We start from the raw sequence: 19,845 nt of genomic DNA on the forward strand, positions 1-19,845 counted from the left end.
GCTTGCAAGCTCTTTCATTGTTACTCTGTGCAAAGAATATTTTCCAAACCCTGTCTTTGTATGTTTTTTTATTGCTTTACCTGCTCCGAATGTTTCTTTCCAGCCCTAACCAGATGCTATCAATATTCCCAACTCTTACGGCTTGCAAGCTCTTTCATTCTTACTCTCTGCGAATAATGTTTTCCAAGCTCTAAGTCTTAGCAGGGTTTTTTCATTGCTCTAACTTGCTCTGAATCAGTTTCTTTCCAGCCCTAACCAGGTGCTAATGATATTCACAGTTCTTACTGGCTTGCAAGCTCTTTCATTGTTACTCTCTCCAAATATAGTTTTTTTAAAGCCCTAACCAGGGAATAAAATAATGTGCTGGCTAAGGACGCTAGCCAGATGAATACCTGGTAGGCAGATACTTTTCCATATTTTTCTCCCCAAAAACTAAGATGCGTCTTATACTCCGGTGCGTCGTATACTCCAAAAATACAATATGTTAACATAATCAATGCTGATGATGTTACCTATTTTGGAAAAAAAGACCTTCAAGGAAGTAAAGAAGTTCAGAAAACATCAAGGACCCCACATTTCGACCCCGAACTGCAAATACTCTCCTTCATTGGAATCTAAAATCAGAGGCAGTAATAGTTTTAGAAGATCATCATAATCAAGCCTGTGTTTATTAAACTATTTCTGCTTTTGATGCCGAAATGCAGCTGCAGTTGACCAGGGAAAAATAAAACAATGGATACTAGAGTTATCAATTAAAATAAACATTTGCTATTCGTCCTTGTGAAATTTCCTGTTGAATTACTCCAGACTTTATTGTTCACAGCAACCTATTAATGAATGTGTTTGCCCTGCTTCTTTATCTCGTGTATTAAGAAAGTAACCCTGGAGTTTCTTGCTTTGATTAGCAAAACAAGTCTTACCCAAACGGTGGTTCAAAAAAGCAGAATGTCAAGCACAGGATTGACATTGAGATTTGCATTCTTGTGCTGCTCTTTTATTTTTCTTTTGTTCTTCAAATAAGAAATCCTCCTTCTAAAATGATCCGGCTGACATGAAGAAGCAGAAGAAAAATGATAAGACTTTTCTTTTCTGCTTTTACTTCTTTGGTGTCTCAAGAGTTGCATTGCCCTTCAAAATTAATAACTGATAAGTATCTAATTTGTCACTCACACTTCTCATTTACTTATTGGGCAATTAAATATTTAACTTTGGGGTCCTCTCTGAGCTTGGTAATTTTATGGCAGACAGGTCATTACCCAACTAAGGTCACGTCGTCATTGCTAATCTTACCTAGTTTGGCTAACAAAACATCAGCAAGAAAACCCATCAAGCTCTGAACTCAACCCTAAGCTACAAATGTTCTCTTCTATCAATATTTAACTTAATATTTCCTTTATTGCAACTAAGCATTTTACTTTCTGTTGCCTGTCTTAGTGGATTGCTGGGATGGTCCCGACGGGAAGCCAATTATTTACCATGGATGGACACGAACCACCAAAATTAAATTCGATGATGTTGTGCAGGCAATCAAAGACTATGCGTTTGTAGCATCTGAGTAAGTGCTGGTGATTTTTAATTACTCCGAGAGTAAAGCTTTTCAGAATTTTCTGCTGCAAAAATAAATGCAATATTTTGAATTTCACCACTCCCCTCTTTGTTCTTAAACATTTCAAGCGTGTTGGGCATTCAAAACATTGTCTTCCAGGATAGAAGAGATTTCACAAAATTCCAACTTGCAGATCCAGGATGACCGCCTGCTTATTGTCAATCGCTTTAAGTAACTTCCTTAATTATAATTAATTAATTATAACATCTATCCTATTGCAACTCCATGGTGCCCTATTACGGTGATCTTATCATAGTTTTATTTTAATATGATAACATCGGTGATATTATCATAGTTTTATTTTCATATTGTATCTTGTATATTGCATTGCCATATTCTTTCTGTTTGTCTTTCTGTGTGTGCATTTGCTGATGCTTTATTTAAACTTATATTTGTGTATTTATGTACAGTGGGTTTTACTAGATCACCAGATCCAGGATTATTATTATTATTTATTATTTATTAGATTTGTATGCCGTCCCTCTCCATAAACTCGGATGACCTCCTGCTTATTGTCAATCACTTTAAGTAACTTCCTTATTTACAATTAATTAATTATAACATCTATCCTACTGCAACTCCATGGTGCCCTATTATGGTGACCTTATCATAGTTTTATTTTAATATTTTATCTTGTCTCTTGTATTGCCACATTCTTTCTATCTGTATGTCTTTCTGTGTGTGCATTGGCTGATGCTTTATTTCAACTTACATTTGTGTATTTATGTACAGTGGGATTTACTAGTGTTGTTTATCAATGTTTGCATGACCTCTGTAGATGCCCTAGACTAAATAAATGAATAAACATCCTTGCTTTGCTAGAAAAGCTTTATTTGGTTTCCTCTGTGCCATATTGGTATAAGGAGCACCAGTTCTGGGAATTGAGCTGCCATTATCCACTGAAACACCCATATGACTCAACAGTGGAAGATTAAATTTAATTGCAAATAGATAAGTGGCCAATTATGAACAGTATTTCTGCCTCTGTTAGTAAAGAACTGTCAAACGGTGCAAACAGATTCAGAGCCCACCTACCATATTTCTTCAATTTACATGTAACTGTCGCCATGTGTAAGAATGACCTTGGGAGAGTAGGCAAAGAGATGCTGCTTGGGATCATTAGATAAGAACGTGCCTAGCTGCATAACAGGCAGAGAAGGAAATGCAGAAAGGAACGTCCTTATAGGCTGTAAAAGAAATTTGTAGGTGTTCTGTTGGGCTCTCTGGTAGACTCGTCCCAAAAATCCACAGGTACAAATTTCAGACACACACACGTTTGAAAATTCAAAACAATGTTCTTTATAATGAAAATTCACTTAACCTAAGCCCTCTTTTGGTATAGCACTCCTCTCCAAACAAACTGGTAATTTGTACAAGTCCCTTATCAGTTCTGTGATACTTAGCTTGCAGCTGTGAGGCAATTCACAGTCCTTCTTCTTTCACAAAGTGAAACACACTTTGCTCTGGTTTAGTTTCAAAGCGGGGGGAAATCAGCACACAAAAGGTCAAAGTCAGTAAAGCAGTCATGAAACACAACGATCAGATAATCCTCCACAATGGCCAAACCCACAGGCTGCTATTTATAGCAGCCTCACTAATTACCACAGCCCCACCCAACCACAGGTGGCCTCATTTTCTTTGATAATAACCTCTCAGTTGTTGCTGCCTATGCATCGGTCTCCGCATGCATGGTTGTATCATTAACTCTTGTTCTGAATCCAAGGAGGAGCTAGATAATTGATCTCCTTCTGAGCTGTCTGCCACACTCTCCTCCTCCCTGTCACTCATGTCTTCTTGGTCAGAGGAGCCTTCATCAGCAGATTCCACCGGGGCAAAACAGGCCTGCAGCATGTGGATGTCTCCCCCACATCCACAGTCCTTGGGGCAGGAGCTGGGCCAGAGCTAACCACAACAATAGGTAGTTCCTTTTGATAGCCTGGCAAACAGCATTTCATTTTTGTATGCTTTGCCAGATTCTGTTGATATGGCCTTAAAATAAAGCAGAATTCATTCCCATGCCAGAGCTCTTTCCAAGTGGACTAGCTATAGACTCAAGGTTTGTGGGGCCTAGCCTTATAATGGCTAAACCAATCTTTCTCACTCTTGACAACTTTAAGATGGGTGAGGTTCAACTCCCAGAATTCTCCAGTAAGCCATGCCGGATGAGGAATTCTGGGAGTTGAAGTCCACCCATCTTAAAGTTGCAAACAGTGTAAAGCACTAGGATAAACTCTAATATTTTTTCCCCCAGAAGGCAAAAGACTTCCTTTGAAAATGTTTTGCTTTTTTTTGACGGCTAACAAACTATTCACTAAAGCTCCACTATTACTATTAGTCTTCTCATCATTCCTATCACCCCTCTCCTCCCACTTAGGACTGTGTGACTGTAACTTGTTGCTTGTATCCTTACGATTTATATTAATATTGATTGTTTCCTGATTGCTTATTTGCACCCTATGACAATCATTAAACGTTGTACCTCATGATTCGTGACAAATGTATCTTTTCTTTTATGAACACTGAGAGCATATGCACCAAAGACAACTTCCTTGTGTGTCCAACCACACTTGGCCATTAAAAACTCTGTTTTGTTCTGTTTTGTTTTGTTCTGTTCAACTCCACTCCACTCTATTCTATTCATCCAAGAAGCTTTTCCCATTCTTCAGAACCGAAGAAGCTTCTTGGATGAGAAGCAAAACGTTTTCAAAGGCCATAAGTAAGCAAGTCCAATTTCCTGTTGGTTAAAGCATCTTTGGGACAACCGTGACCTGGACGATTGAGAATCTCCGTAGACATTGGACTAAACTCTAGTCTACCACAGTCACGATGATCTAGCCAAGGGAACTCTTATTGTCTCTCTTTCTTGAAGGTACCCAGTAATCCTGTCAATCGAAGAGCATTGTAGTGTGGAGCAGCAGCGTCACATAGCAAAGGTGTTCCGGGAAGTGTTTGGAGACCAACTTCTAGCAAGGCCTGTGGAAGCCAGCGCTGATCAGCTCCCATCTCCAACTCAGTTGAAAGGAAAGGTCATCATCAAGGTCAGTTTGATTTGGCAGTTTTAAAAAAAGTAATATAGTATTATTATTATTATTTTATTATTATATTATTATTATTATTATTATTATTATTATTATTATTAATTAGATTTGTATGCCACCCCTCTCTGAAGACTTCGGGGCGGCTCACAACAGTAATACAAAAACAATATAACAGTGAGACAAATTTAATATTAAAATAAAACATATCTAAAACCCCAACTATTTAAAAACCATACAACACATACATACCAAACATAAAATATAAAAGCCTGGGGGAGGATGTCTCAGTTCCCCCATGCCTGGCGATAAAGGTGGGTCTTGAGTAATCTCTGGGGGGAGTTGATTCCAGATGGCCGGGGTCGCCATAGAGAAGGCTCTCCCCCTGGGGCCCGCCAAATGACATTGTTTGGTCAAAGAGACCCAGAGAAGGCCAACTCTGTGGGGCCTTATTGGCCGCTGGGATTCGTGTGGTAGAAGGCGGTTCCGGATGTATTCTGGTCCAATGCCATGTAGGGCTTTAAAGGTCATTACCAACACTTTGAATTGTGACCGGAAACCGATTGGCAGCCAGTGCAGGCCATGGAGTGTTGCAGAAACGTGGGCGAATCTACGGAGCCCCACGATGGCTCTCGTGGCCGCATTCTGCACGATCTGAAGTTTCCGAACACTTTTCAAGGGTAGCCCCATGTAGAGAGCGTTGCAGTAATCGAACCTCGAGGTGATGAGGGCATGAGTGACTGTGAGCAATGACTCCTGGTCCAGGTTGGGCCGCAACTGGTGCAAAGTAATAAAATGCATGCAGTTGTCTCCTTTTGTCTTGATGTCTTAAAAGGAACTGAGATGGAGGTTTCGTATTCTATCTCCCTGGGTAATAAAATTTAGGAAATGCCCTGAGATTTATTTATTTTTAAATATCCGTCCTCCAGCTTTGGATTTGGGCACGGAGTTGGCTTTTTACAATTCATCCCTCTGTCCGTTCTTTCTTTAAAAATTTTAAAAGCTATGATAGATCTGTACACAGAGGCCAAGCTGTGAATATTGTATTGTATTGTATTGTAAGAAGAGAATTGTATTGTAAGAAGAGAATTGTATTGTAAAAAGAGAATTGTATTGTATTGTAAGAAGAGAAATATTGTATTTCTCTTCTTTTCCAACAAATGCATTATTTTTAAAGATTTGTGATAACTAATCTAATACTAATAGCACTGGGTTGGCATTCAGCAGAAGCCTTAAATCTGCTACCCTTAAAAGGCAAACTTTCATCCAGATCGGAATTGACCATTCATTAGAACCATTACGTTCCTAACCAACGCCTACCGTGAAACAATTCCATCTTGTGCTTAATAATCCCGAGTGGTGCAGCAGGTGTACATCTTGGCAGGCTTCTCTTTCTGGTGAACAAATCCTGGAAATGCAGAAAATTTCATTGGGAGTAGCAAAGGAAATCAACTTTTGCATTTGTGGGTTTCAAAGTCGAATTGTTGAGCCTTAAGCCCTATTTTAATGTTAAGCTTGAGTGCCAGAAATACTCGGTCAAGGAAATTGAAATTTTCCAAAGCAAGTAAACCCATATACAATGAGGTTTTAGACAAAGGGTCTTCAGTACATCTATGCAGCCGAGGTGGGATTCAGCAGGTTTTGACCAGTTTTGGAGAACTGCTAGCGGAAATTTTGAGTAGTTCGGAGAACTGGTAAATACCACCTCTTATTGGCCCCACCCCAATCTATTCTCTGCCTCCCGAGTCCCAGCTGATCAGGAAGAAATGGAGCTTTTGCAGTAACCTTCCCTTGGACAGAGGAGAGAATGGAGATTTTGCAATGTTCATATCCTAAGTGGATAGGAAGTATCACTTTCTTTAGGGGTGGGTGGGCTCGGAGGTACATGTGAATGCTGGGGCAGGGGCTTGAACTTCTTTTTGGGTGGGGAAAACCTGGAAATTTTCAGATTCGGGTTTTCCCAGATGTGTCAATACGGTCATTCTTTGTCAAGTGAACCAGATGTCCCCACTTGACCACCTTCAATTTCAATGAAACTTTGCACATAGATTCCTTATAGTATAAAACTGAGGTGTGCAAAATTTTAGACCTAGATGTCGTCTTTAAACATGGAAACATAGAAGACTGACGGCAGAAAAAGACCTCATGATCCATCTAGTCTGCCCTTATACTATTTTTTGTATTTTATCTTAGGATGGGTCTATGTTTATCCCAGGCATGTTTAAATTCAGTTACTGTGGATTTACCAACCAAGTCTGCTGGAAGTTTGTTCCAAGCATCTACTACTCTTTCAGTAAAATAATATTTTCTCATGTTGCTTTTGATCTTTCCCCCAGCTAACTTCAGATTGTGTCCCCTTGTTGTTGATGCTGTTTAAAGTAGAAGCTTGAAGGAAAAGTTTTAGAGAGCTCATCCAAGGTGTTCATTTTCTAATCATTGCTTCCTTCATTTACACCAGCATAAAAAGCTAGGGCCCAAAGGTGACGTAGATGTGAACACAGAAGATAGGAAAGAGGAAAAGAAGCAGCAAGGCGAACTCTACATGTGGGATACCATTGACCAGGTAACCAATGTTCCTACTTCACCAGAAGTTTGGCACAGACGTTCCTTTGTAGCTGACATCCATCGTGGAGAAAAGGGGAGGAGGGAAAGAGATACTTTGAGGAGTGTATTGCTATCTTTTTCTGATTTGGGGCAAACTCGTCTTTAAAAACCAGTTTTGGTCTTGTAGAAATGGACTCGCCATTATTGTGCTATAGCCAGCGGAAAGCTCTCCTTCAGTGATGACATAGAACAGAATGCTGAAGAAGAACCATCAAAGGTATGTTTTATTTATTTACTTACTTATTTTTTTATTACATTTATGTGCCACCTGACACCCAGCAGCTCTGGAAGATTTAAATCCAAATTACCCTATTTTTCAGAGTATAAGATGCACCTTTTTTAACCCCCCCCCCCCCCAAAAAAAAGAGGGCGAAAACTTGGGTGCATTTTGTACACGAAATGGAGCCCCACCCAGCCATCCCCACCCTTTGGCCTCTGCCCCCCAGCATTTTACCTCCTTGCAGCAAACAGTGCGGAGCCAGATTAGCACAAGCAACTGATATCAGCCTCCCGAACACCAGCTGATTCAGCACAAGCAGGCCGTCTGTTAGAACTGGAAGTGAAGCTAGCTGCAAGGAGGCAAATTGTTGGGTGGGAGAGAGGCAGATTTTTATTTTCTACTGAATTGGATGCAAGGAGGTAAGTGAATAAGTGTAGAGGGCTCAAATTATTTTTAAGGACTGCTTTTTATTGTTCTAGACCAGTGTTTCCCAACCTTGGCAACTTGAAGATATTTGGACTGGGGAATTCTGGGAGTTGAAGTCCAAATATCTTCAAGTTGCCAAGGTTGGGAAACACTGGTCTAGACAACTTAACAAAAGGAAGAAGCTTTTTAAAGTAAATGTTTAATCTGAAGAGGTCCATTGCTATTGAATCTTTTTTTAAAAAGCAGATAATCCATGCCCCCACTTCCCTTCCTTTATATTGCCTTGAAGTGACATTACACCTCAAAGAGCTAGGGCTATGAATTAATACCTTTTACTCTGGATCTCCTCCCGCCTTCTAGACATTCTTCTATAGCGTGGATTAATCCAGCTATTTCCCCCTAATACAGGGGTGGGCAATTAATTTTGCCATGGGGCCGCATGAGAAATTGGGATGGTTTTAGAGGGCCGGACTAATATAATTAACTCAGTTCTACCCAATAGTGTATATAGTACAGTGTTCCCTCGTTTTTCACGGGTTCAAACTTCGCGAAAAGTCTATACCACGGTTTTTCAAAAATATTAATTAAAAAATACTTGGTGGTTTCCCCCCCTATACCACGGTTTTTCCCGCCCAATGATGTCATATGTCATCGCCAAACTTTCATCCGCCTTTAATAATTTTTTTTTAAAAAAAAACTTTAATAAATAAACATGGTGAGTAATAATCTAAATGGTTGCTAAGGGAATGGGAAATTGTAATTTAGGAGTTTAAAGTGTTAAGGGAAGGCTTGTGATACTGTTCATAGCCAAAAATAGTGTATTTACTTTCGCATCTCTACTTCGCGGAAATTCGACTTTTGCGGGTGGTCTCAGAATGCATCCCCCGCGAAACTTGAGGGAACACTGTATACCCAGACCCACTCTACAGACCTCTAATTGTTTGCTCTATGGCAACACGGTGCACCACAGTCACTGCGCTGGAGTGTGTGCATGGTTTCTGTGCTCGGCCGCTCTTGGTAGGAGGCTGGGGTCCGTTCCAGTGCGAGGTTGAAAGAGCTCACCGCGTCTGCCGGGACTCCTCCGGTTCCTGCTTTCCTCATGATTCATCAGGAAAGCAGGAACCGGAGGAGTCCTGGCAGACGCGGTGAGCTCTTTCATCCTCGCACTGGAGCGGACCCCTACCTCTGTGGACCGGTCACAGATAGCGGGCGGGCCGGTCACAGACAGCAGGTGGGCCGGATGCGGCCCATGGGCCGCCCCTTGCCCAGGTCTGCCCTAATATGTCTTCCCCACTGTCTGACAGAGACCATTCTCCCAATGTCACATCAGCCCCCTCAGACTTCCCCCAGTCACTTTCTGCCTCACCCTCGCTCTCAGCTTCCTCTGACAGCCCCCCTGGCCCATGGTACCCTGAGGGGCCTGGCTCATTCTCTTCAGAATCAGGCATTTATTAATTAGATTTATTTATTAATTAAATTTGTATGCCGCCCCTCTCCGTAGACTCAGGGCGGCTAACAACAGCAAAAAGACAATATGAACAAATCTAATACTAAAAGTAATGTAACCCCCCCTCCCCCAATTTAAGAAACCAATCATACATACAGACATACCATGCATAAATTTTATAAGCCTAGGGGGAAGGGAATATCTCAATTCCCCCATGCCTGACAACAGAGGTGGGTTTTAAGTTTACGAAGGCAAGGAGGGTGGGGGCAACTCTGATCTCTGGGGGGAGTTGGTTCCAGAGGGTCGGGGCCGCCACAGAGAAGGCTTTTCCCCTGGATCCCGTCAAACGACATTGTTTAGTCGACGGGAGCCGGAAAGGCCAACTCTGTGGGACCTAACTGGTCGCTGGGATTCGTGTGGCAGAAGACGGTCCCGGAGATAATCTGGTCTGATGCCATGAAGGGCTTTATAGGTCATAACCAACACTTTGAATTGTGACCGGAAACCGATCGGCAACCAATGCAGACTGCGGAGTGTTGGTGTAACATGGGCATATTTAGGAAGACCCATGATAGCTCTCGCAGCTGCATTCTGCACGATCTGAAGTTTCTGAACACTTTTCAAAGGTAGCCCCATGTAGAGAGCGTTACAGTAGTCGAGCCTTGAGGTGATGAGGGCATGAGTGACTGTGAGCAGTGACTCCCGGTCCAAGTATGGCCGCAACTGGTGCACCAGGTGGACCTGGGCAAACGCCCCCCTCGCCACAGCTGAAAGATGTTTCTCTAATGTGAGCTGTGGATCGAGGAGGACACCCAAGTTATGGACCCTCTCTGAGGGGGGTCAATGATTCCCCCCCCCCCACAGGGTGATGGATGGACAGATGGAATTGTCCCTGGGAGGCAAAACCCACAACCACTCCGTCTTATCAGGGTTGAGTTTGAGTCTGTTGACACCCATCCAGACCCCAACAGCCTCCAGACACCGGCACATCACTTCCACTGCTTCACTGACTGGACATGACTTGAGGTGGACAGGCATGACCTGAGGTGGACATTCACAACAATGACAAAGGGTGAAATATTCTTCATTGCATTTCAGGAAGTGAAAAGCACAGAGTTACACTGCAATGAGAAATGGTTCCATGGGAAGATGGCGGAAGGGAGGACCACAGCCGAAAAGCTCCTGCAGGAATACTGCGCTGAAATGGGTGGCAAAGACGGCACGTTCTTGGTCAGGGAGAGTGAAGCCTACCCAAATGATTACACCCTCTCATTCTGGTAAGGGCTAATTTGGAAGACGCTGTTCCTGTTTTAGTGTAACAATGTAGTTTTGTCACACTGGGGAGGAAGCAGGGGTAGGCTGCTGCGGGTTTGCAGGGGTTTGGGAGAACCTCTAGCTAAGATTCTGTGCAGTTCGGAGAACCCCCAAATCCCACTCCTGGCTGGTCCCGCCCACTCCACGCACCCTTCCCAAGAATCCCATGCGGCCCGTTTTGGATGTAGATAAGTTCAGGGGGCACATGGAGGCTCTGGGAGGGTGAAAAATATTAAAGTCTCTTGCAAAAATCAAAACCAGAAGCAAACATAGATGACTGATTTAGCCAGCTTCATTAACTTCTTAATAAACATAGTAAGATTTGCAATACCACAGGTAGAGTTCTTTTTCAGTCAGTTACAGTTAGTTTCATTTCAGCAAGGAGTACAGAGAGTGCAGGCTGTGGACCTGGAGCTACATCCAGCCTTAAGCTTCTCAGTTTCGATTCTCTGCACAGACACAGAAGTGGTTATCCCCTATTGGCTGACTGAGTTGCTATGCCTATTTATTGGCTGACCTTGTTACCACTGGTTCTCCCAGTCATGAATAAGCTAACAAAAAAGTCTCCGGAGGGCTTACGGAACCTGGGGAGGCCAATTTTACCCTCCCAAAGGCTTGAGGAAAGCGTCCGGAGCCTGGGGAGGGCAAAAATTTAATTTAATTTAATTTAATTGACTTATATGCCACCCATATATATATGTATGTATGTATGTATGTATGTATGTATGTATGTATCACATGTTTTTTGCTGAAATTTTAAAATTAAGGGAGACATAAAAAAACATATATATATATTGTTGTGAGTTTGGGTTTTTCCCCGTGTAATATTTAATAAAATATTATCCCAAACTCACAATAATCTACGTACATATACTCATGAAAATGTACGAAAACAAATACTGTGTATATATATGTTTATGTATATGTATATATATATATGAGGATAGCTTACAACAATATATTAAAAGTCAAATATAACAATAAAAAATATAACAGTAACTAATCAATTAAAAAAACTCTGAACTACACTTTGCAGTCATACACTCATACATACCAAGCAAATAGTAATTTGGCCTTGACTAGGTGTTAATCTCACAGCCCCCAGGTCTTCAAGGCCTTTTGCTGAAAGCAGCCCATAACAAACCACGGCTTGCTTAACAATCTCCACAAAAGAAATCAGATTGTAAAATCAGATTGTGGGTCACCGTCATGAGTTACAACCACGATGGGCAGGTTCCATTACAGTCATAAGTCATGGATGACCTATATATCATTAAAATCCTAGATGAGAATATTTGTATCTCAGGGTTGAACGATGGGCTCCTTGGTGTTCTCCCAGGTTGGTGGTTTTCTTGCAAATGTTTAAATTACCAAGCTAGGTAACATCGTCAGTGCTAGAAGGGAATGTGGTTTGTTCTCTGTTTACCCCAGTCATGGAACTGACTCAAACACAACATTAAAGAGCCGAATCGAGAAGGAATTACTAAGAAGAAAGCAACACCCCCATCAAAACTGAAAGGACAAGCCACACGCTAATATATAAACAGAGAGCAAGCCCCATTTCCTTCTAGCATTGATGGTGTTACCTAATTTGGTAATGAAGTGTTTGCAAGAAAACAGCCACGCTCACAAAACACCAAGGACCCCACTGTTGTCGTTGTTGTCGTCATCGTCCTCCCAAACCCCACACCGTTCTAGCAATGATGATATTAACTAGTTGAATAATGATAGGTCTGTACGAAAACAGCCATGTTTAGGGAGCCCCAAGAACCCCTGTTTTATTCCTCTTTGCATAATGAATCAAAAAGAGGGCTGTGAAAATATTTACTGACCCTTCACATCCTGGACACAAACTGTTTCAAGTCCTACCCTCAAAACATCACTACAGAGCACTGCACACCAAGACAACTGGACACAAGAACAGTTTTTCCCCGAACGCCATCACTCTGCTAAACAAATAATTCCCTCAACACTGTCAAACTATTTACTAAGTCTGCACTTCTATTTCTATTAGTTTTTTTCTCATCATTCCTATCACTGATCTCCTCCCACTTATGACTGTATGACTGTAACTTGTTGCTTGTATCCTCAAGATTTTTATTAATATTGATTATTGATCGCTTATTTGAGTCCTATGACAATCATTAAGTGTTGTACCTCATGATCCTTGACAAATGTATCTTTTCTTTTATGTACACTTTGAGCATATGCACCAAAGACAAATTCCTTGTGTGTCCAATCGCACTTGGCCAATAAAGAATTGCATTCAATTGAGGAAATATAGTTTCCTTCAATTTTCCTTTCTCTTTTCCTGATGCAAATAGTGGCAGTTCACAAATTGAAATAAGAACGAGACTTTGTGTGTGTGTGTGTGTGTGTGCGTAGATTGTTCTGAGTTTGGGTCTTTCCCCGTGTAATATTTTGAGTGTCTTTGCGACGTTTTTGTCAAATCACATTCACCATCATCAGACTGAAGTTATTGGCTTCGTGCTGCTTTGAATATGGTTTGAATTATTTATATATATATATATATATATGTGTGTGTGTGTGTGTGTGTGTGTGTGTGTGTGTGTGTTTTCGTAAATTTTCACGGGTATATGTATGTAGATTGTTCTGAGTTCGGGTTTTGCCCTGTGTAATATTTTGCATGTCTATGCGACGTTTCGGTGAAATCACATTCACCATCATCAGGCTGAAGTTCCAAGCTTCATGTTGTTGTAAAATGGAATGTTTGCAACTGTCATTTCTTCCTAGTATATAGTGTGGGGGTGGAGATTTGGTTTGAATATAGCAAATAGATTGGGTGATTATGTTTTAGTGATCTGATTGGTTGGTGTAATCATAATTATTAGAAGGATTGACATGGTGATTTTTATGAAGTGTTTTTTGTTTAAGGCTGGTTTTCAAATTTCAAAATTCCAAAATCATAATTATTAGAAGGATTGACATGGTGATTTTTATGAAGTGTTTTTTTTGTTTAAGGCTGGTTTCCAAATTTCTGGTAGGCGGGACGTGTCATCTCTTTTATTTATGCAAAGGGGGCTCCTCTCAATTTCTATGGCTTCCAGAGCAATTCTTCTATATAAATTCTCTGTTTTGTGAAGTAATTTAGTTTTTTCAAAGTCAATTTCGTGCCCTGTTTTTTTAATGTGCTGGACAAGGGAGGAAGTCTTTTCTTCTTTTTTAACTGCATTCACATGTTCTGCAATGCGTTGGCTCACTCTTCGGTTGGTTTGTCCAATGTATGTGGCTGCACATGTTTTGCAAGGGATTTCATAGATTCCTTGGTATTCCAATTGGATTTTATCTTTGGGGCTCCTTAGGATATTAGATTTTTTTTGGTTAGTGCAAAATGAAGTTTTGATGTTATGTTTGTGTAGAATTTTACTAATTTTGTCTGTGGTGCCCTTGATGTAAGGGAGGATGGTGGTACCATTGTCCTGTTCTTGATCTTGTTTTTTGGGGAGTGTCTCTTTTTTGATTAAGTTTGTGATTGTTTTCCCTTCGAATCCATTAGAAATTAATACATCTTTGAGTTTGTTCAATTCAGTTTTTAAGTGCTCATGGTTAGCTAAGCGTTTGGTTCTGGTGATGAGAGTTTTGGCCACTGAGGTGATTTGTACGGGGTGGTGGTGTGAGTGTGCATTTAGATAACGGTTGGTATGGGTTTTCTTTTGGTAGATAGTGTGTCCTAGGCTGCCATTGGGTTTTTTATAGACCAGTACATCTAGAAAGGGAAGTTGATCAACTTCCCTTTCTAGATGTACTGGTCTATAAAAAACCCAATGGCAGCCTAGGACACACTATCTACCAAAAGAAAATCCATACCAACCGTTATCTAAATGCAATGGCAGCCTAGGACACACTATCTACCAAAAGAAAACCCATACCAACCATTATCTAAATGCACACTCACACCACCACCCCGCACAAATCACCTCAGTGGCCAAAACTCTCATCACCAGAACCAAACGCTTAGCTGACCATGAGCACTTAAAAACTGAATTGAACAAACTCAAAGATGTATTAATTTCTAATGGATTCGAAGGGAAAACAATCACAAACTTAATCAAAAAAGAGACACCCCCCAAAAAACAAGATCAAGAACAGGACAATGGTACCACCATCCTCCCTTACATCAAGGGCACCACAGACAAAATTAGTAAAATTCTGCACAAACATAACATCAAAACTTCATTTTGCACTAACCAAAAAATATCTAATATCCTAAGGAGCCCCAAAGATAAAATCCAATTGGAATACCAAGGAATCTATGAAATCCCTTGCAAAACATGTGCAGCCACATACATTGGACAACCAACCGAAGAGTGAGCCAACGCATTGCAGAACATGTGAATGCAGTTAAAAAAGAAGAAAAGACTTCCTCCCTTGTCCAGCACATTAAAAAAACAGGGCACGAAATTGACTTTGAAAAAACTAAATTACTTCACAAAACAGAGAATTTATATAGAAGAATTGCTCTGGAAGCCATAGAAATTGAGAGGAGCCCCCTTTGCATAAATAAAAGAGATGACACGTCCCGCCTACCAGAAATTTGGAAACCAGCCTTAAACAAAAAAAACACTTCATAAAAATCACCATGTCAATCCTTCTAATAATTATGATTTTGGAATTTTGAAATTTGAAAACCAGCCTTAAACAAAAAACACTTCATAAAAATCACCATGTTAATCCTTCTAATAATTATGATTACACCAACCAATCAGATCACTAAAACATAATCACCCAATCTATTTGCTACATTCAAACCAAATCTCCACCCCCACACTATATACTAGGAAGAAATGACAGTTGCAAACATTCCATTTTACAACAACACGAAGCTTGGAACTTCAGCCTGATGATGGTGAATGTGATTTCACTGAAACGTCGCATAGACATGCAAAATATTACACAGAGCAAAACCCGAACTCAGAACAATCTACATACATACATATACATACATACATACATACATACATACATACATATATATATATATATATGTCACATGTTTTTTTTGCTGAATTTGAAAATTAAGGGAGACTAGGATAGATCTATTTCAGCCTTATTTTGGCCTCATCAGCTAGCCATACCCACTGGGACTTGAACCTGCAACCTTTACCTTGTAAGGCAGAGAATTATCCTCTAGGCTACAGTATCCAATCCCTTCAGATCTGCACCAGGGAAGGGTTACATATTTTTGTGTCAAATCACCCTGGTGTATTGAAGGAACATCACAGCTCCTTATTTATCTCTAGGCCCAACCCAGGGCCATTTCCAAGGCAGTTAATTTTATTGATAGCTGACAATTCTATCTGTATGTGTCACATGTTTTTTTGCTGAATTTGAAAATTAAGGGAGACTAGGATAGATCTATTTCGCCCTCATTTTGGCCTCATCAGCTAGCCATACCCACTGGGACTTGAACCTGCAACCTTTGCCTTGTAAGGCAGAGAATTATCCTCTAGGCTGCAGTATCTAATCCCTTCAGCTCTGCACCAGGGAAGGGTTACATATTTTTGTGTCAAATCATTTATATATATATAAAACTTTCTTTTTTTCCTTGTTCATCCTAGGAGATCAGGTAGAGTCCAGCACTGCCACATCCGCTCTTCTACAGATGGAGACAGCATGAAATACTACCTGACCAATAACCTCACCTTTGACAGCATTTCTGACCTAATCCAGCATTACAAAGAAGCCCATTTACGATGCGCTGAGTTTGAGCTGCGTTTGACTGACGCCGTCCCGAATCCCAACCCTCACCAATCTAAGAAGTACGTGGAGCCAACAGGAAATTCCAGGGCGGGGTGCAATGCTATTTTTAAATACTGAAGCTTTCTGTTGGTCTTTGCTTATGGTGGCTGATGGAGAATTTTATTTAAGACAACAAGGAAAGTCAGCTAAACTGACCACAGTGTTGAATTATGCCTTATAGTTTAACCTCAGGAGTCTGGGAAGAGCTGCAAACTTTTGGAGAGCCAGTTGCTCTAAGATTATCCCTTGACCAAGAGAGAATGGGGGAGATGGTAATTTAGTAGGGTTCTCTTCCCTTACTTTCTCTCCTTTTAAAACTGCAGGCTTTTGGAAAGCAATGGAAACTGAAGTTTAATGTTTCCAGATGTAAAATAATGTATTTGGGGAAAAGGAATCCCCACTCTAAGTATTGTATTGGCAGTTCTGTGTTAGCAAAACTTCAGAAGAGAAGGATTTAGGGGAAGTGATTTCCGACAGTCTCAAAATGGAAGAGGGAGACTGTGATCCCGCTGTATAGAGCGCTGGTGAGACCACATTTGGAATACCGTGTCCAGTTCTGGAGACCTCACCTAGAAAAAGATATTGACAAAATTGAACGGGTCCAAAGACGGGCTACAAAAATGGTGGAAGGTCTTAAGCATAAACTTATCAGGAAAGACTTCATGAACTCAATCTGTATAGTCTGGAGGACAGAAGGAAAAGGGAGAAACATTTAAATATGTTAAAGGATTAAATAAGGTTCAGGAGGGAAGTGTTTTTAATAGGAAAGTGAACACAAGAACAAGGGGGCACAATCTGAGGTTAGTTGGGGGAAAGATCAGAAGCAACGTGAGAAAATATTATTTTACTGAAAGAGTAGTAGATACTTGAAACAAACTTCCAGCAGACGTAGTTGATAAATCCACAGTAGCTGAATTTAAACATGCCTGGAATAAACATATATCCATCCTAAGATAAAATACAGGAAATAGTATAAGGGCAGACTAGATGGACCATGAGGTCTTTTTCTGCCGTCAATGTTCTATGTTTCTAGGTTTTTGCTGTTCATCTTCGTTGCAGTTTATCCGGCTTAACTTTTCATGGTCCTTTATTGGTTTGGCTTTTGTCTCTGAGAAAATTTGGAGGTTTGGTGGAGCCTCTTGGCATAGCCACATGAGCTGGAAGGCATAGTCTTGTCCGTCTGTCTGTCTGTCTTGTATGTGTGTGGTGTCTGAGGGAGTTGTGACCTCAGTTTCCTTAAAAATCATGAATCAAAGTCTTAATCCTCATAAAACAGAGGTCTTCAAACTTGGCAACTTTTAAGACTTGTCGACTTCGACTCCCGGAATTCTCCAGCCAGCTATGCTATGTCGGCTGGAGAATTCTGGGAGTTGAAGTCTGAAAGTTGCTAAGTTTGGGGAGCCCTGATTTTCATGAAGCCAAGATCATGGTTTATTCAAACCAAATAAGACATGATCTGTAAAGGAACTTTTAAGTCAGAGTTTGTTGCTTCTCATTTATTTGAGCAGGGGAAAACACCACCTAATTCTGAGGCACAAAATTTACACACAGCTTTTAATCTTTGGTTTAATTATCCATAAGTGCATAAGTGCACTAGCGTGCCTCCTGTCCCCTGTCCTATTGTCTCTCCTATATCTCATATCTACTATTCTTCTATTCTAATCTTCTTATACTACTCTCATAATATCCTTCTATTCTCTAATTGATATATTGCATTCCTAAATTTTCACTTCTATTCTTTCTCTAATATATTTTACTCGAATATAACCTCTATAACCTTCATTGTGTATTGTTGTGTATTGGACAAAATAAATAAATAATAAATAAATAAATAAATTTACTGTACGGAAAACATGGGAAAAAGCATTTCCATTCTGGAGAATTCTGGGAGTTGAAGTCCACAAGTTGCCAAATTTGGGGACTCCTGCCATCAAACCTCTTTTATTTTCACAACTGTGAATTCTGTTCATTCACGGTTCACAAGGCTTATCAAACAGTCTTTCAGAGGAATATTTATAAGCACACACTTTATCTCAATTGGAGCTTTGCTGGCCGAGGAATTCTGGGAGCGGAAGCCCACACGTCTTAAAAGTGGCCAAGGGTGGAGACCCCGATCTAAAGGATTGGATTTAGATATCAGGAAGGGAAAAACCCAACAGTATCAGCATTCAAGAATAACTTCTTGATTGCAGAAAGAAGGAATCCTGTTATCCTTTCAGTCTCTGGGGTCTGAAACAACATCTTCATGGGCAGTGATGGGCTGCCAAAACTTTTAATGACATACTGTGGGCATGGCTTGCCGGCCATGTGACCAGGTGGGAGTGGCTTGACAATCATACGACTGGTGGTGGCTTAGAGGTCATGTGACTGGGTGGGAGTGGCTTACCGATCAAGATAAGTTTTCAGATAGGTGCTTGGACTCAGTCGATTAAGTCGCATTCTTTGAAGAGCCATAAAAAGTACAAATGATAGACAGCATTGTTTGTTGAGGGTGCACAGTAACATTTTAAGCTTTTGTACTGAACCCAGAAGGTTCAGTAGGATAACAGATTAGGCAAGTACATCAATTTTCTTTAATTGCTATAAAAGTTCAGTTCTAGATAATGATTAAAATGATTAAAGTGTTTATGGGTTAAAAACTTACTATTTATTTCCTATTCTAAAAGTAATTAAGGATCATACTAAGGTACTAGAGAAGGAAAGACAATTTAAAAAAAACTATTAAGCATTCAATAAATAGTGCATAAACTTACTACCCCCACTGCGTCCCCCCACTCCCATGGGATTAAGTTTTTTTGAAACTGCAATCATCTTTTTTTCTCTTGTTAGTTGGTATTACAGCAACCTGAGTCGCGGAGAAGCAGAAGACATGTTGATGCGGATTCCAAGGGATGGAGCCTTCCTGATAAGGAAGAGAGATGAACGGGATTCCTATGCCATAACTTTCAGGTAAGATAAGACACACGGGATAATGATTAGGTAATTTTTTGGAGGGGACTTGTGGTTGACTTCAAGGAAGGGAAAAAAAACCCCAGACAATGAAGAATCTTGGGGTATCTAAAGCACTAAATCATCTATTGCTGCATACGCTTCGAAAAAGCCTTCTTGACTTCATTGGATTAATCAGATTACAATAATAGCATCATGTTTCATGGGTTCTTGAGTTTCATGGGTTCTTGAACGTCTTTAATCAGCCCTCAAAGTTGCAGAGATGGGTAAGTCTCAGGTTACACTTAGCAGATTCTCTCTTCTCTAAAAATGAAAGTAGCAATAGCAGTAGCACTTAGACTTATATACCGCTTCACAGTGCTTTACAACTCTCTCTCTCTATTGCCTCTAACAATCCGGGTTGCCATTTTATCCAGCTCAGAAGGCTGAGTCAACCTTGAGCTGGTCAGGATGGAACTTCTGCCTTATGGGCAGGCTTAGCCTG

At 40.6% G+C, this 19,845-nt stretch overlaps 1 protein-coding gene across 3 annotated transcripts in view; it reads left to right on the top strand.

The window, feature by feature from the left end:
• PLCG2 (phospholipase C gamma 2) overlaps positions 1 to 19,845 on the top strand; it is a 142,983-nt gene that overhangs the window by 81,295 nt on the left and 41,843 nt on the right. For all 3 annotated transcript variants that reach the window (XM_070760457.1, XM_070760456.1, XM_070760459.1), the window contains 7 exons: positions 1,435 to 1,555; positions 4,476 to 4,644; positions 7,100 to 7,204; positions 7,373 to 7,462; positions 10,437 to 10,615; positions 16,232 to 16,432; positions 19,242 to 19,361. In XM_070760457.1, coding sequence (XP_070616558.1) covers positions 1,435 to 1,555; positions 4,476 to 4,644; positions 7,100 to 7,204; positions 7,373 to 7,462; positions 10,437 to 10,615; positions 16,232 to 16,432; positions 19,242 to 19,361 — 985 coding nt within the window. The remainder of the gene's footprint in view (positions 1 to 1,434; positions 1,556 to 4,475; positions 4,645 to 7,099; positions 7,205 to 7,372; positions 7,463 to 10,436; positions 10,616 to 16,231; positions 16,433 to 19,241; positions 19,362 to 19,845) is intronic.

This window comes from Erythrolamprus reginae, chromosome 9 (genome assembly GCF_031021105.1).
Source record: "Erythrolamprus reginae isolate rEryReg1 chromosome 9, rEryReg1.hap1, whole genome shotgun sequence".
In the NCBI taxonomy this organism is placed as follows: Eukaryota; Metazoa; Chordata; class Lepidosauria; order Squamata; family Dipsadidae; genus Erythrolamprus; species Erythrolamprus reginae.